At 44.3% G+C, this 15180-nt stretch overlaps 2 protein-coding genes across 2 annotated transcripts in view; both read right to left on the reverse strand.

Annotated features, from left to right (window-relative positions):
* Nucleotides 1–3442: 3442 nt before the first annotated feature.
* Nucleotides 3443–7700, reverse strand: LOC128879914 (uncharacterized). The gene is made up of 5 exons (XM_054129482.1): nucleotides 7653–7700; nucleotides 6857–7247; nucleotides 4770–6364; nucleotides 4315–4548; nucleotides 3443–4255 (listed from the first exon to the last, which is right to left on the reverse strand). The coding sequence occupies exons 1-5, from the start codon at nucleotides 7698–7700 to the stop codon at nucleotides 3908–3910; spliced, it is 2616 nt and encodes an 871-aa protein (XP_053985457.1). The 3' UTR covers nucleotides 3443–3907.
* A 3593-nt stretch (nucleotides 7701–11293) lies between these two features.
* The window catches only part of LOC128879915 (cilia- and flagella-associated protein 251-like), a 5177-nt gene continuing 1290 nt past the window's right edge, over nucleotides 11294–15180 (reverse strand). Inside the window, exons 2-5 of the mRNA XM_054129483.1 lie at nucleotides 13271–13353; nucleotides 12436–12669; nucleotides 11939–12082; nucleotides 11294–11797 (exon numbers count right to left, since the gene is read on the reverse strand). Of these exons, the coding sequence (XP_053985458.1) occupies nucleotides 11630–11797; nucleotides 11939–12082; nucleotides 12436–12669; nucleotides 13271–13353 (629 nt within the window). The 3' untranslated portion in view covers nucleotides 11294–11629. The remainder of the gene's footprint in view (nucleotides 11798–11938; nucleotides 12083–12435; nucleotides 12670–13270; nucleotides 13354–15180) is intronic.

Consider the following 15180-nt stretch of genomic DNA (forward strand, 5'->3'; position numbering starts at 1 on the left):
TATTAGTGAGGCTTTCACGATGAAAATGAGACCAAACACAAAAATCTTCTACCTAGCTCCACTTAAAGTATCAAAATCGCGACTAAACTCTGGTTAATGATACAAAGACGATTGCGTCATAGTATTTAACCAACTAAATTCTGTACATCACACGGTTTCGTTGGGAAAATTACTCTGAACTAACCTCAATGTCGCGATTTCTCTGCGTAGAGTGAATACTGAGCTTACTCCTAATTTCTACCTCCTGTACCTCCTCCTCTTAATCAAGGGGCTATTTAGGAGAAGAACAGCTGGGAAATATATCCCCAAAAACGACTCGCAGGAATATTTGGCATCCTACGTGTCTGAGGCGACGTTGGCATTTTCTTTGGAACCAAACCGCCTACCCGACGTCCCGCAAAAAGATATTGACTCATTGTGACGTAAGAGGCGAGCGTTTCGCAAGCAAGTTTTTAAGTCTAAATAAATTTGCTCCATTAAAGCGTGCTCGATGAAACGGTGAGGAATGGAGAATTTGGAGATTTATGCATACCGGTAGGTTCGTTATTCTACGACGTCTCACTCGTTTTTGTCTCGCGTTCCATCCACAGGGTGATCCACCAGAAACAGGACAAGCTTGAAACATTTCTTTCCTAGGGGAATATCAAAACGAACTCGCACGCTTTCGAACGCCCACGGAAAATATTTTATTTTTATGTTTGATTGATCGCGTTCGCAATCAACGTCGTGTATTTCATCCCTCGATGAATAAGCAACGATCAATTTTAGAACGTATCGGTAGAATTTAATGTAACGGTACATTAACGCGTTACATCATCAGGAATTTAATATGTTAATCGGAAAATGCAATTACGCGACAAAAGCTCGTGGGGTGTCAATGACGATTAAGGTTTTATCGCTCCGAGTAATTACGGGCGTTTGTTTCGCGCCGTCCATGTGTCTTCCAATGACGAAAGCACAAAGGAGTAGGTGAATTCGATTAGTGCCGCGCGCAAAGAAAAACAAACTGCGTCGATCGCTAAATACACGAAGAGTAAATTCGAGTTTACGATTATCGTCCCGACAGGTGTGCGACTGTTCGATATCGTCCTAAATTTGATTAAGGAGTTACGTCATAGACGCTAATCCCTACTGGTCATTCGAATCCCTAATATAATTTTTCTGTTATTAACGATAACGCGATTAAATACGCAAGACCGAGACTTATCATGGCCCGTTCGACAAACAACATGGATTTTCACTTTCGTCGAGGCAGAAAAATAGAGCACACCAAATATCAAAACCTGAAGCGGTGGGAGGGTCATCATCTGTCGATATCCGATATCAAAGTGTCCTAAAATAATGCAAGGCAGTAGTACAAACTGTTCTCATCCTCTTCCTCCTCCCTGCCACAGCAGGGAGGTTCTCGTAATCACGCGAAGCGTGAGAACCTAGCGACCCTTTAGTGATCGAAATAAGCCAGTATCGTTTCTGATTGGAGTAAGAGAACAAAGATAGGTAAAGATAGATCGAAAACAGATGACAGAAGAAGTAAGAAAATTAATTCTGAAAATTATGTGACAAAGGAAATGTATTTGCAATTTTAAGTACCGCAATTTTAGACTATATTTGTGTAGGCAATTACACGTGCCGTCTTTTGCACAATCGGCACCGCTGCCGACAGTCGGTACCGCTGCCGACAATCGGCACCGCATTTCAGTGATCGGTGGCTAAAATAGAAAACGATTTTCTAATTGAATACTTATAGAATGCGTTAATTCTGCATTACTCCGATGTAAATAAGATCTTGTTATCGTTTCACTAAAAATAGTTGAATATCCCTGAAAATTTTGGTGGGAAAAGTGGCGTAACCCCTTAACGAGTAGACTGTGTAGATGTCTGCGATGATAACCGACGTGAGGATCGATGGGAAGCTATCATAGAAAGGTACCCCTCGATAGCGATATCTCTTTTATTGCATATGGGTCATCAGGAGGCACGCGTCCGACCGACGAACGGGCCGCGATACGTGACGATAGCGCGATGCCTCGCGAAACGTATCCGGCTGTCATTTCGCACGGGGCTCATCCGTACATGTCGCAAATGAAAACCAGCTAACGAGCAGCAATATCCGCGTCATTAACTAGGGCTCTGGCTCTGGCGTAAATCATCCCCCGGCGCGGCCTTTATCTTATTCCGAAGGAGCTGATATCGGTCGTCGATTGTAAATCACCTGTCGTTGCCATTCACGGCTCTAGCAGATGGAAACGTTCGCGTGATTCCGAGCCGGGAGCCTAATAACGCGACGGATCGATAAGCGGGGGGGAGGGAGGGGGAGGTATGCGCCTCGAGGCGTGGGTGCAAGGTGGACGACGGTTTCTGGTGTCGTTGGCGTAATCCGTGAGGACACTTGACTAGATCACGGTAATTGCTAGAAACGATCCTCTCGGGGCTATCTTATTCCGATCTTGTGGGGCTGGCTGTGATCCTCCTTTGTGAGCTTAATAACCCGAAGTACTGATAAGTAAGGAGTTGATCACAGAGAGACTTTGGGAATGCCGGGCGCAATCTGTTTGCTAAATCTTTGAGGACACTCGGCTAGATTAAGTTAATTGCTAGATCCTCTCGGGGTTATCCTATTCCGATGTTGTGAGGTTAGGTGTGATCTTCCTTTGTGAGCTTAATAACTCGAGGTATTGATAAGTAGAGGGTTGGTCACAGGGAGGCCCTGGCATGGTGGATGCAATCTGTTTGCCAAATCAATCAAGTGAATTGCCAGAAATAATCGCACATCCTCGAAGACACTTGACTAGAGTCCAGGGTTCATCGTTCTCAAGTGATCCTAAGATTTCTCATTCTAATACCCTGAGAAATCAATCAGTTCTAATAATCTCCGCTCCAGGTGCCTAACAAATGATAAAGTTTACCAACCATTGCCTATTAACTCTCGAGGCAACGTTGACCCTTTCCCTGCGCCATTAACCCCCCGCGTATGCGGCATTCAAGGACAGTTTTCAGAATTCCCGGTCTCGTGAATTGCCAAGAATCGCCCACTAAAATTACCACAAGGGCTTCTTCCCTCGTTCCTGTGACAATTCTAAGAAAAGTCCTCCGAGCCAGTTTGCGCAACACCGGGAGCATTTTAAAGCTTCCTGTCGTCGTGGCGCGAATGATGCTGACCTTCCTCGTGCAGTTTCGCGCAGACGCTCCTTTTTTGCACACCTGCACGTTTGTTCTCGTACAGGAAACGGTACAAATAAGGAAGCAGTGTGATGCTGGTGAACTTAGCAAATGAATTTCACCGGTGCCGTGTACGTCTGTCGGCTAGGTTAATGAAATTGCGCTCCCCTGGTGTTTATGTTTTAAAAACGTCACGTCGGGGGAAAATGGTAAGGCTGTTTCACCGTTCGAAGGTTCTGTTTATTTCAACGAGCAACGATATTTCTGTATTTACATCGCTGACGCGATATATAACAAACGGCGTGCATAAAAATGCGTAATACACTTCTATTTACAAACATGTATGCTAGCGGACTATCGCTATAGTGTAAAATTCGTGGCTGAGTCGAGGAGAATAGTACTCCTTGTAAAAAAGTGAAACGATCGTGTGGAACCACATTTTTTCATACGTGCGTCCCTTTGCGAGTAAAACGACTTCATAGTCGTTAAGTTCGGACGCACCGAGACGCCATATTGAATTGCGCGCGCAGCACGACGCCATGCTAGAGGGCGCGCGTATCTCGCGTATATTCAAAGTCAATTTTCTGGAAAACAAGGCACGGAACGAAACAAATTTATTCCACCATTTCGTCTTGTATTTAGTTATAGAATCACGTCCTCTACGGTTCTTCTGTCATAATGCCATCCAACTAATTAACCTTTAGCAAAGAATGCGTAAAAGCTTCTACAACAAGCCAGAACAATGAAATCAATCGGACTTCTCATCTTTTCCACCAGCATTTCCTTCGTCGCCTTTTTTGTACTCCCACTTCTTCCCTCCTTCGTGCTTCTCTTTCTTCCCGTGCGTCTCATCGTGATCGTAGTGAGTGTCTCGACCCTCGCTGATCTTGTGACCTTTGTCCTCGTGGTGCATCTCGCCCTTCTCGTGCTTCTCCTCCTTGCCGTACTTTTCCTCGTGGTCGCCCTCTTTGTGGTGGCTCACCTTCTCGTGACCTCCCTTCGCGTGCTTGTACTCGCGATGGTACTCGCCGTCCTCCTCTTCTTCGCCGTCCTCGTCGAACTCGTCAAAGAACTCTGTCCGCTTCTCGTACTCGTCCTAGAATAGTAAAAAGAGGATACATTCTAGTGTCAGGAATCATGCTCACCGAAATTTACCTTTTTGTGCACAGAATGTTGGCCCTTGGTGTTGTAACCTTTCTGATGTTCACCCTTCTCGTCGAATTCCGCCTCCTTCGCCGACTTCTCGCCTCCTTCGTGGTGCTGATGGTACCCGCCTTCCTCTTCGTGCTCTTTTTGCTTGCCATCCTTCTCGTCGAAGTGATTGCTCTGACGTTCCTTGTCGCTGTGGCCTTTGTTGGCTTCCTCGTGGTCGTGCCAGCTCTTATGGACCTATGAGGAAAGGAGGTACGGTGAAGATGTTGAACAGAGTGCAAACAATGAAGGTAATGCTTAACACTTGATGCTTGAGGACCTTAACGCGAAGGATAAAGCGAGGTGCTGTGGGACATTCGACCATTTTTCAATTTCAGATAAAACGCGATCGTAACAAGATACCTTGAAAGTCTTGGTTTCGACGAGTTGGGGTTAACATAATCCAATTAAAATTCTACCTTCTTTCCCTCTTCACCCTCAGACGCGTGGTGGCCCTCCATGTGTTCAGCGCCCTCGCCCTTCTCAAATTTGCTGTTCCCACCTCCGCCTCCTCCGTCCTTCTGATGACGCTGGTTCTCCTGCGTGGGCTGGTGCAAACTGTCACCTCCATGTTCAACGTCATCCTTCCCCTGCCGATGCTTATTGTCGTCATATTGATTATGCTTATCATCAGTTAGACCGTTCCGTTCATCCTTAATGTACTCCTGCCTATCCTCAACGCTATCGCCAGACTTGCTTGGGTGTCCTTCATCGAGTATCACGTGAACCTCAGCTCTTCTTTGATCCTTCGATTCATCCTCATCGCTTCCTAGGTTCGTGGCTTCGGCCACTCCATCAGTCACCCTTCCCTCCGTCTTCATTTCATCAGAGCTCCAATCTTTCTCACGATTCAGCTTCCCCCGTGAAATCCAGGAGTCCTCCGTGCTGACTTGATACCTCTGGCCCGGCGTTCGTGTCGGATAGAACACTAGACTAGCTGAGTAGGGGTTGGTAGGGGTGGAGGGTAGCTCTGTAGTCGAGACCGGGCTGACAGTATATACTACAACACCTGGGGCTTTAATATTTTGGTAGACATCTAGGCCTGGAGTCACTGGTGGATCTTTTAGGTCATTTATATAACCATGTTGCAGGGATTTCCTTTCCAGTCTTTCATCTCCAGACAAATTAGTCTCTTCGGAGGACGGTTGGATCCTGTAAGGAACAAGAGTCCACTCCGTGACGGTTTCTGTGTACTCCAAAGATTTTTGCCTCACTGCAGGGACCGGCGGACTACTGGTCACGCGTATATGCTCAGTGGAGCTCCTTCTGTTGTCCTTCCTCCCGTGCAACTTCCTATTCAGCCCAGGCGGACTCCTAATGGGGTCAGTCGTCCGCAAATCACCGCCAGTAGACTCTCCGTCGTTGCTCCTCGACGCATTTGTACGGGAATTCCCGTTGTTAGCCCAGCGGTTGCCACCAGGAGCTGTGCTTTGGTGCGGCAAGTTGTCCGATCCGCTCTCCCGATTCGTTTCAGGAGACACTAACCTGTGGGCGGCGTCGTACTTGACCAAGGATGCCAAACGTCTATATTTCGTCGCACCACGCGTCGTAGGAGGGTCACCAACGTAACTGTTAGCGGTGTCTTGTGAACGAGCTGCGTCCAGTCGATTCCAACCCTTTTCTGCGAGACGCTTGCGGGTCTTCTTCCTTCTCGGCGCTTTGGCGGAGTTGGAATCCTCGATCGAGGGGGCGATGACACTTGTTGGCCCCCTAGAGTCACCTGGAAGGATGTTTTCTAACTTGGAGTCTTCTAGTGAGGCGGTGGTTTGAGGATTTCTCGATGGACGATCCTTGGAATACCTCTGTCTGGTCACTTTGGCAGGTCCTGCTACGGGGTAGAGGTAGCCTGTGGCCGTAGGCTTGAGCTTTGATTCTGTATCGGGCGATTTTAGGGTTTCACGAACAAGTTTGAAGTTTTGTTGAAGCTTCTTCGGTTGAGGGGATCGTGGCACCTCGTAGTAAGTGTTGTCAACGTCTGGTTGGCCTGCGTTCTCGCTGATGGGTACCGTGGAATCTGAAAGACAAGTTGTACTTCGTCAAGGGAAACTCGATTACTATGCTTCTTTCTTTGTTTGGGGGCGGAGCGTCTGCATGGTGAGGGTAGCGAGGCGGTATAGTAGGGACGGGCCTCTCGGTGACCTTGCGCGGCCAATTAATGTGGCTTCGACTACGACATTCCTTATTCTCTTTAAGCAGACCTTCTCAACTTTTCTTTCCGAGAGAGTTACACTATTTAAACTATTTTCCTCGGTTAATATTATCGATAAATCGTAATATTTGTCTAACCTATCAAAGGTACCACCACTTTACCACCTATTCCTTTTGCACAGACCTTTCCAACCCTTTTTCCCAAGAGCGTAACACTATCTAAATTATTTTCCTCGGTAATATTACGGAGAAATCATAGTATCCATCTAACCTATTAAAGCTACCACCACTTTTTAATATTTCACTGGGCCATTTCTCCATTGTTTCGCTACATTTTAATACTTTCGGAATTATTCACCGGAATTGAGGCTGTCGGATCTACTAGTCTTCCTTTTAGCTTTCTTTACGATCCTCTGGGGCTCGTATTCGGCAATTGCCAAGGCGTGTTCGAGGCTCTCCGTGTTCTTGGTATCATTCGCCGCGAGGATCACCATTCCAGATTGATCCACTTGTTGGTCCAAGCCTGAAGGAACAATATCGCGTCCTTGAACGTCACTTTGATTGTCCGCGGGCGTCAGAATCTCGTTATTGATCTTCCCTGGGCTGCGAACGGCCAGGAATTCGGCTGATCGTTCGACGTTATCATCGTTTATGGCGATCGTGCCGCGCGGGACGATCCGATCAGCAGCTGATGGCCCGAATCTCGTCGATTCGACGACTTCTCCGTTTGTCGAGGTTGATCTAATCGTCTGTAAAAAAGAAATTGCTGGTAACAGGGGGGCGCATTAAATTTTTTAGATCTGCCGAAATAATTTCTTACTGAATCAAGTATTTCTGTCAACTTGCAACAGTTTAATTATATTTACAGAGATTAGAGAGCTTCTAGGAAACAAACTTTGATCTTGTAACATTACTTACATATTTTTAAATAAAGTATGAAAGGCTACGGAAGGTATTAGGACGTTCCAAATGTTTCTTTCGTAAATTGTACTCAGTTATTTTGTTGTCTATAGTGTTTATATAAATAGTGAACCTGATTTCTTAGATGTCGATGTTATAACTGCAGCGGAGTAAACTGGATCATAAAATATTGCGTTACTTATCAATAAAACGGAAGAAACTTTCGGGACAACCTAATAGTTCGAACAAGTTACCAGATAAAGTAGTATGAGCAGCTGTGTAGCCGCGGTTGGTCTGCCCATGGCTCGTCGGTGACACGACGAAGACTGAACTGGGATTCCGGCCTGACCAGGCAATTATATCGGGTGGTTTCCCGTCTCAGAAAACCGTTCTTGAATGATATGACAATTTCACAGCGATTAGGAGGCCGGGGCGATTCTCGTCGATCGCCTCGGCCGGGCTTCCTCCTTTCTCCAAACTGTTGCACAAGAATCCGTCACTCGGCCAAATCGTGCGCCAGATCGCAACGAACCGTGGCTCAATTAAACCCGCACAAATTTGAATGACGAAAACTTGCCCCCGTAACCTTATTAAGGTATACATGGTGGACACTGGAAGCACCATTATAAAATCATTTTCTCATCGTAGAGAAATATCAGTTTGTTGTTTATTTAGCATTTGGAACCTCGTGGAGTGTTAACAATATCGGAGATATACACAGCTTCATTTTTTCTTTTCTTTAAATTTATAAATTACACTTTTCAGAAAAAAAAGAAAATTGTTTAAAATAACTCATGGATATCTCATGATTTTTTACCACTTTATCCTAATACTTTTTCATATGGAATAATGAAAGGGACCAACCTATTTAACCAATGATATGAATTTCCATTTAAAAACCAATGCAACTATTAAATCGCACATGCACCACTACTCTCATAAAAAGAAATCATGGTACAACAAATATATAGTGCACTTTGAACCATTTATTCTGTCCCTTCTTTCACTTCCTAAATTTTTTTCTAAGGACACCAATTATTTGTCACACTTTCTCGGTCCACCCTGTATATAACCGAAATCGTTTCACACTTGATAAAGGATCTCGCAATTTTATCAGCCTCGTGGAAAATAGGAGAAGCTCTCGCAATCGGTTCGCAGGGCGAAATCTAATTATGCGCGATTGCAACAGACGAGTTGTTCTGCAATATTGTGATCAGATTTCTTTTCCCTCCCCCCCTCCCCGTTCGTGTCCCCGTCGCCGCAGTTTTACGATATTAACGTGACAATTCTGATTAAAGTTGCGCGCACGTGCACTGCAATCATCATCCGGAACGACAAATAATCTCCAACGATTGAGAATAATTAATGAGCTCCAGCACAACGACGCGTCCGCCATTGTAATTACACGATTGATTCGAATCGAATCATTGTTTTTACTCATGATACAAGATTGATTACAGGGGACGATTATTTATGAATTTCGATTACACGTCAATGCTCCGAATGTTACGGTGCCATAGGTAAAATGTTCATAAAGACACGCAAAAACATTCAATGAAATAAAAATATGGCGATTGTTAATACGAAGTTCGATGGTCAGATGTTATTTTAACAATGTCAATTTTTAAGAGAAAATAGTAAAGAAAACGATGGGGACATTGCTTCCTTTTAATAATACAAACAAAAGTTTCAATTAAATAAATATGTTACAATTATTACTGTGAAATTTGATCAGATTTGGTCAGATTTTTCATTTTAAACAGGCTCTCAATTTATGAGAGGTGACACGGGTAGTTAAGTAATCGTCAAATGGCAGTTCATAGATGGAGACACTGCGTGGGAGTGGGTGACGACGTGGGTGCGGAGCAAAGCAAGAAAAAGGGGATCCCCTGGATTAGCTTTGCCGATTAATTTGCGGGCGGTGAAGAAGATTCACAGGGCCTACCGTCACGAAACTGTTTCTGACGTTTTTCCTCCTACGACGTGCGCTATTACCTGCGAACAGGCGCTCTTAACTCTCTCGGGATGCAATCTTGAGCTCATCCTAGAAATTTTATTCGATTTACGAAGGACGGCCTCGTTACTGTCTCGACTTCCCTGTTTTTCCTTATATGTCGTCCTGGAATTAGCAATACATCAAAATTCCACAAATTCTAGATCTTAATTTAGGAGACGAAGATTTAAGGCGAAGGTAGAAATAAAAAGTTGACGATTAGATATCGATGTTGTAGTCTTAGAGCCAGTGCAATGCAACGTAATACACTGTAATACGTAGTATTACAGCATAATAGAACACAATACAGCATAATACAACATAATGCAAAGCAATACAGCATATTACAGTGTACAGTAAATTGTAATAGAATATAATACTTGATAATACAGCATAGTACAAAGCAGTCCAGCATATTAGAGTGTACAGCAAATCATAATACGGCAAAATAATGCAAAGCAATACAGCATAATACAGCATAGTACAAAGCAGTACAGCATAATACATTATAGTATAAAGCAATACAGCAAAATACAGCATAATGCAAAGCAGTACAGTATAGTACAGTATACAGTAAATCGTAATACAGCACAATACAGATTAATACAACATAATACAGCATAATACAGCATAATACAATGCAACATAATACTGTGTAATACATCATAATTTCTTATGATGATGACAAAAATGGAGTATATCTATGTAGTCGGAATTGTAATCGATTGGGCCGTTAGATTCCATCGAGTGAAAGTAATTAATGATCCCCACCCCCGGCAGAAGAAACGGCTGTTCTTGGTCGAACGGAATGCCAGCTGAGAAGCTCGACGCGACGTCTGGCTTCCTGTCGCGCGAAGACTCGCAATTCCGCGAGTCGATATCGCATATCGGCCGTGTATTCATAGAGCGTCGCGATCGCGACAATGGAACAGGTAGCGGACCGTAGCCAATTTCACGCCAACATTTTCACTTTTTACGACGAATAGCCGAGAGCGAGTCCGGCACCGCGACGAAAACAACTTCTCGCTTGATCGGAGGACATAATCGAGAATATTTCATCATTTCCTTCGTCTCGAAGGGACGTGGGACGAACTTTCTCCCGGGCTAAGATGAGCGCCTCGAGAGGACAAAGAAAAATCCTGATAACGAATGATAAACTCTATCTGGCATTTTGTTCGATACAGGAAACCGTGGGAAAGTAGTGAAATGCGTGTGAAGTGTTTAACACAGACTAACATTCGTGAAAGTTTCTACGTAGTTACAATTTCGTTGTACTTAATTTTTTAATCTCTCCAAATTTATTTTTATTACCGCCTCACATTTGGACTCAATGTTTCCATTTTTATAATGAAAAGTCCTGCCATCCGTTTCTGAGCGACGTGGTGACCAACGTGTTAAAGAAAAGGTTTTCCATTTTCCATGAAAATTGTTTTTTTATTTTTAAAGGCGCGCTATAGGGATATAGATTCTCGTAGACTCGAGTGATCATAGGAACGATGAACGAGAACGGTTAATCATTGATTCGGTGGAAATGTATCACGTTCCATTGCAGGAACAAAGAAGTTACTTTCGCGTTGGTCCCTGTGTAATTTCGCAGCCTGAAAGGCAGTCTTTTACTCTGGATCCTATTATCATTTTAAATGGTCATGTCCATTGTAACGGTGTAATTAGAACGCGCGGAAACTATCAAGGGAATCGGATTACAAAGCGTCGGGGCTCGTTACAATGGACGATTTTTCTGGATAGTAATGGCGCTACGCGGATGACATGGCCGCCATTTTCATACACGGTTACATATTTCGTGGATTCGCTTTACATTAGACGATTTGCTATTTCAATCAATATTTTATAATAAATAAATATATAATAAAACAGCCAGGTTAGATTTTTAGTTCAAAATTTAATCGTTGATTTCTACTACTTAACGCTACACTCATCTGGTAACCTAAGTGGAAAAGTAAAAAAAGAGACTATCCCCCATTTACATTAAATGTTAATCGATGAGGTTATTAAGTGATTCTTTGTCGTCAATTTATGTAATGTTTTGTTATACTAAACTTATAAATCCATTCATTTGTCAGTCTGACGATATGGCACGCCTACCGATACCTGTAGATCTCGTTTAGCCGCGGGCGGCGGTAGTGTCGCGTCCCCGTATAACTTCCAGAGGCCCTGGAGATTATTATCGACGTTAAATTAGTTAAATGAATACATTAGCAATTATAACTCATTGAGGTGTTAATGGCCATTGGTCGAAAACCATCGTTTCCCCGTTTCGTGTCCACCCTTCATGCCGTACTTCTTTTCGCGTCGATGATGACTGTCATTGCCGTCGTTAAGTTTGCGACCCTTTTGATTGCGACGGTGATGGCCTGCCTCGTGTTTCTTCTTCTTACCGTGGAGATGCTGAAGATTATCAAATTCGAGAATTAAATATATAAAAATTGACAAAATTTACATTAACTAAATTCATTGAAAGGACTTTTCCGATTTGTTTTGTGTGAATATCCTAATTAACACCCTAAACACATTACTGGGTCAACCTACCTCGCGACGACCGGAGTCTAGGTGCCCCATCTTCTCGTGTCCGCCCTTCTTGCCCTCGTGTTCGTGGTGGTAACCTCCGTGCTTCTCGTTCTCGCCGTCCTCGTGGTACTCGTCGTAAAAGTCATGCTTCTTTTCGTACTCGTCCTGCAATTACAATTTTCCCGAGTAACTTTTTAATTACTGTATTAACTGCGTCACTGCGGTTGAAGCTCGGAAAATTGGCTTCTCGAGTTGTTACGAGTTCGACGCGAAGAGGATACCCTTATCTCGTTGACAAGTTCGACGAAAGCTGAGGAAAAACTCTCCGGCGAGAAACAAACGATGAGCAATTAATCATGAGGAATTAATCGATTCAATTAAGGTAAGGTTACGTTTACAGGTATCGATCTTCGAGTCCTCGTTGACCTATACCAACAGAAACGACAACGACAACGACTGACAACTGTTCTTCCGTTGTCAGTACAGTAAACACTGCAAATAATATTTTGGAAACTAGCCTTTTTGAAGATGCTATGCTCCCCTTTGGTGCTGTAGCCCTTCTGGTGTTTCCCCTCCTCGTCGAACTCCGCTGCCTTCTCTCCCTTCTCTCCGTGATGACTGTCATTGTAATGATCGGCCTCCTCGTGCTTCTCCTCCTCCTCCCCTCTCTTCTCGTCGTACTTTTTCTGATGGTCTTCTATGTCACGGTGACCTTGCTCCCCCTTCTCGTATTCCTCGAAGACTTTGTACCCCTGTCACAATTAATCAAATAACGCGTCGAAACGTAAACACCTTTCTGATCGATCCAAGATGGAAACTTTCCCGTTTAACAGCCTGTATAACGATTTTTCGAACCGAAACTATAAAACTTTAAACGTGACGTCGAACGACGGGCCACACCGACGCGCAACACTTGGGTTACGTTATTGCCAAGTACTATCAGACCGGTTCCCAGCATATAAGATTCCATCTTCCTTTTTCCTCGTTAAAATCGACGGTACGGTGGCTCGTCATAGCCGACGACTACTTTCTCTTTTTATCGCCCTCGTAATATTAGTGTTCGCGGAGCACGGGAATTATTTATTATACGGTCGTTTTTTGTGCGAACGACATCCTTGCAGCGAAACGACGCTTCTTTCTTCAACGGAAAGATATTCCCTGTAACGACACCGTGTTTCATCGGACCCCTTTTGTACTACGCCAGACGCTCCTCATATTGCACTTTTGCCCCGCGAGGGGCGCTGCCAATCCGATTGATTCGTTTGCCCGAAATTACAGACTATTGCGCGATATTTCGTCCATGTTAATAATAATAGCAACAATGTTTTGCTTAGAGACCAGGATCTCCTTTACCTTGCCACCCTTCTCCTCCTCCTCGGAATCATGGTCCTCTTCGTACTTGGTGCCACCTCCCTTCTCCTCGTACTTGTCTCCACCTGTTCGAATTAATCGTAAATAAAGTTACGGAATCCCTGGTATAAGTTCTCGAAGGAGTTCTCTAAGGTGGAACGAGGGGAGCGTTAATTGGAGTCGTTAGGGTTTGCTTACAGTTTAAGTGGCATAGTTGCTCGAGAACTAAAGTAAACAATTGATTCGCAACGATTTTTGCTCAAAGTTTCTGAAAACCTCATTCAGTATATAGAATAACATGCCTTTGTGTTGGCTAGGAGATGCTTCAAGGTCGTCCACGTGCGGAAAGTCAACAGAAGTCCCTTTCACGATGTCAGTGGCCCGCGAATCGTCGAACAAAATCGTCGAAAGAAGGAATATCCAGAGGAGGCTCGTCGTTTGGCCCGAAGACGCCATTGCGGGCCAACAAGCTCACAATTTGGTAAGATCGAGAATCGTTCGAGACGTGCCCGGATACTGAAGATCGCGTCCGACCGTGGCAGAGATTTATTGGCAGCGTAGTTCCTCGTGTGGATCCTTTTTCTTTCCGGTCTGCGTCCGATGATCGTGTTTTTCCAGCCATCTCTCCGCTGGAAAAAAATGTTCTCGCTTCCGAGCGTTCGAAGAGGCAGCGGAGAGCGACGCTTCTTTGCCATTTCAACAGTCGCGAGCACTTTCACTTGATTTGTATCACAATAGACTCTTCGATCAGTAATTCGCTACGTGCCTGAAAGTTTTCGTCTTTCAGTCAGAAAATTTTGTGAAATTTATTTCGAAGCTCGAAAGAAGATTTTGCTAACGGCTTCTTAGATGAAGCTGGTCTTCGTCTCCTTTTAAATTACGAACGAAGAGTAAATGAAGAGTACTTTCCTCGCTGGATCGGTATCGGTAACTATAAAGTAACAAGTTCGTCACACCTCGCGCGCTTACAGAGTTTGCTTGTTCTTCGCCGTTCCTCGGAAACGAACGTATTATTTTTACGACTTCGCAGCGAGTTCTCACGCTGTTGACATTTTGCAGTTTCCTTGAGCCAGCAGCGCCATTTATTTTTTTTTCCGCCAACGTCCATCGTGTAACGTACGAAACTACTGGTCCCTCTTGAAAAATTAATCAAAATTAGAGAAGCTTTTATCGTAAAACATACTAATCGACTTTCTTCGACAGACAGTATTCCCTCTGATCAAGAACGAAGTACTTGGAACGGAATTTGCATTAATTACGGCATGACCTGATCCAATATGGCTGACCATCCCACGATAGATGTAACCACTGAGCAAATACCGCACGAAACGACGCCAGAGAGGATGAAGCCGCAGAGCAAACAGCCGACTTTTTTTTCTTGTTTGCCTGTGAATCGAGCCAACCCTCGTCCCTCCCCCGATCCTTGTCCTCTCGCGGCTCAACATTTTAATACGCGGGCCAGTTTAATGAATATCTCAGCTGTAACTCCGTGGGTTGCTTTGTTAATCGGCCTTAATACTGTCTGGCAGCTTTGCGGCCTTCACCGCGAAGACGTTGCGCGGTTTCTTCGACGGGCTCGCCACCGACGGACGTATCTTATCGGGACATCATTACCAGGGAATTAGCTGCCCCATTCCATTCTCATTAGGTGTGTTCCAGACGCGAAGAATGGAAGTATCGAGGTCATTCGATGACTGATCTTGTTTATAAGACGTTAATAACCGTTTGAGGTTAGAGTCAGGGATGACGCTGGACACTCTGGAATTATTCCAAGGTGGATGGAATGGAATTCCATTGCATTCTTTTTTACATGTGTAATACGAGATGTCAACCCCCACTCCAGCCCTAAATTGAGGGCCCAGGACGTGGTCTATTCACTTCCTTCTATTTTACATGTGTAATACTACATGGGA

Source organism: Hylaeus volcanicus, chromosome 7 (assembly GCF_026283585.1).
Source record: "Hylaeus volcanicus isolate JK05 chromosome 7, UHH_iyHylVolc1.0_haploid, whole genome shotgun sequence".
NCBI classification, from domain to species: Eukaryota; Metazoa; Arthropoda; class Insecta; order Hymenoptera; family Colletidae; genus Hylaeus; species Hylaeus volcanicus.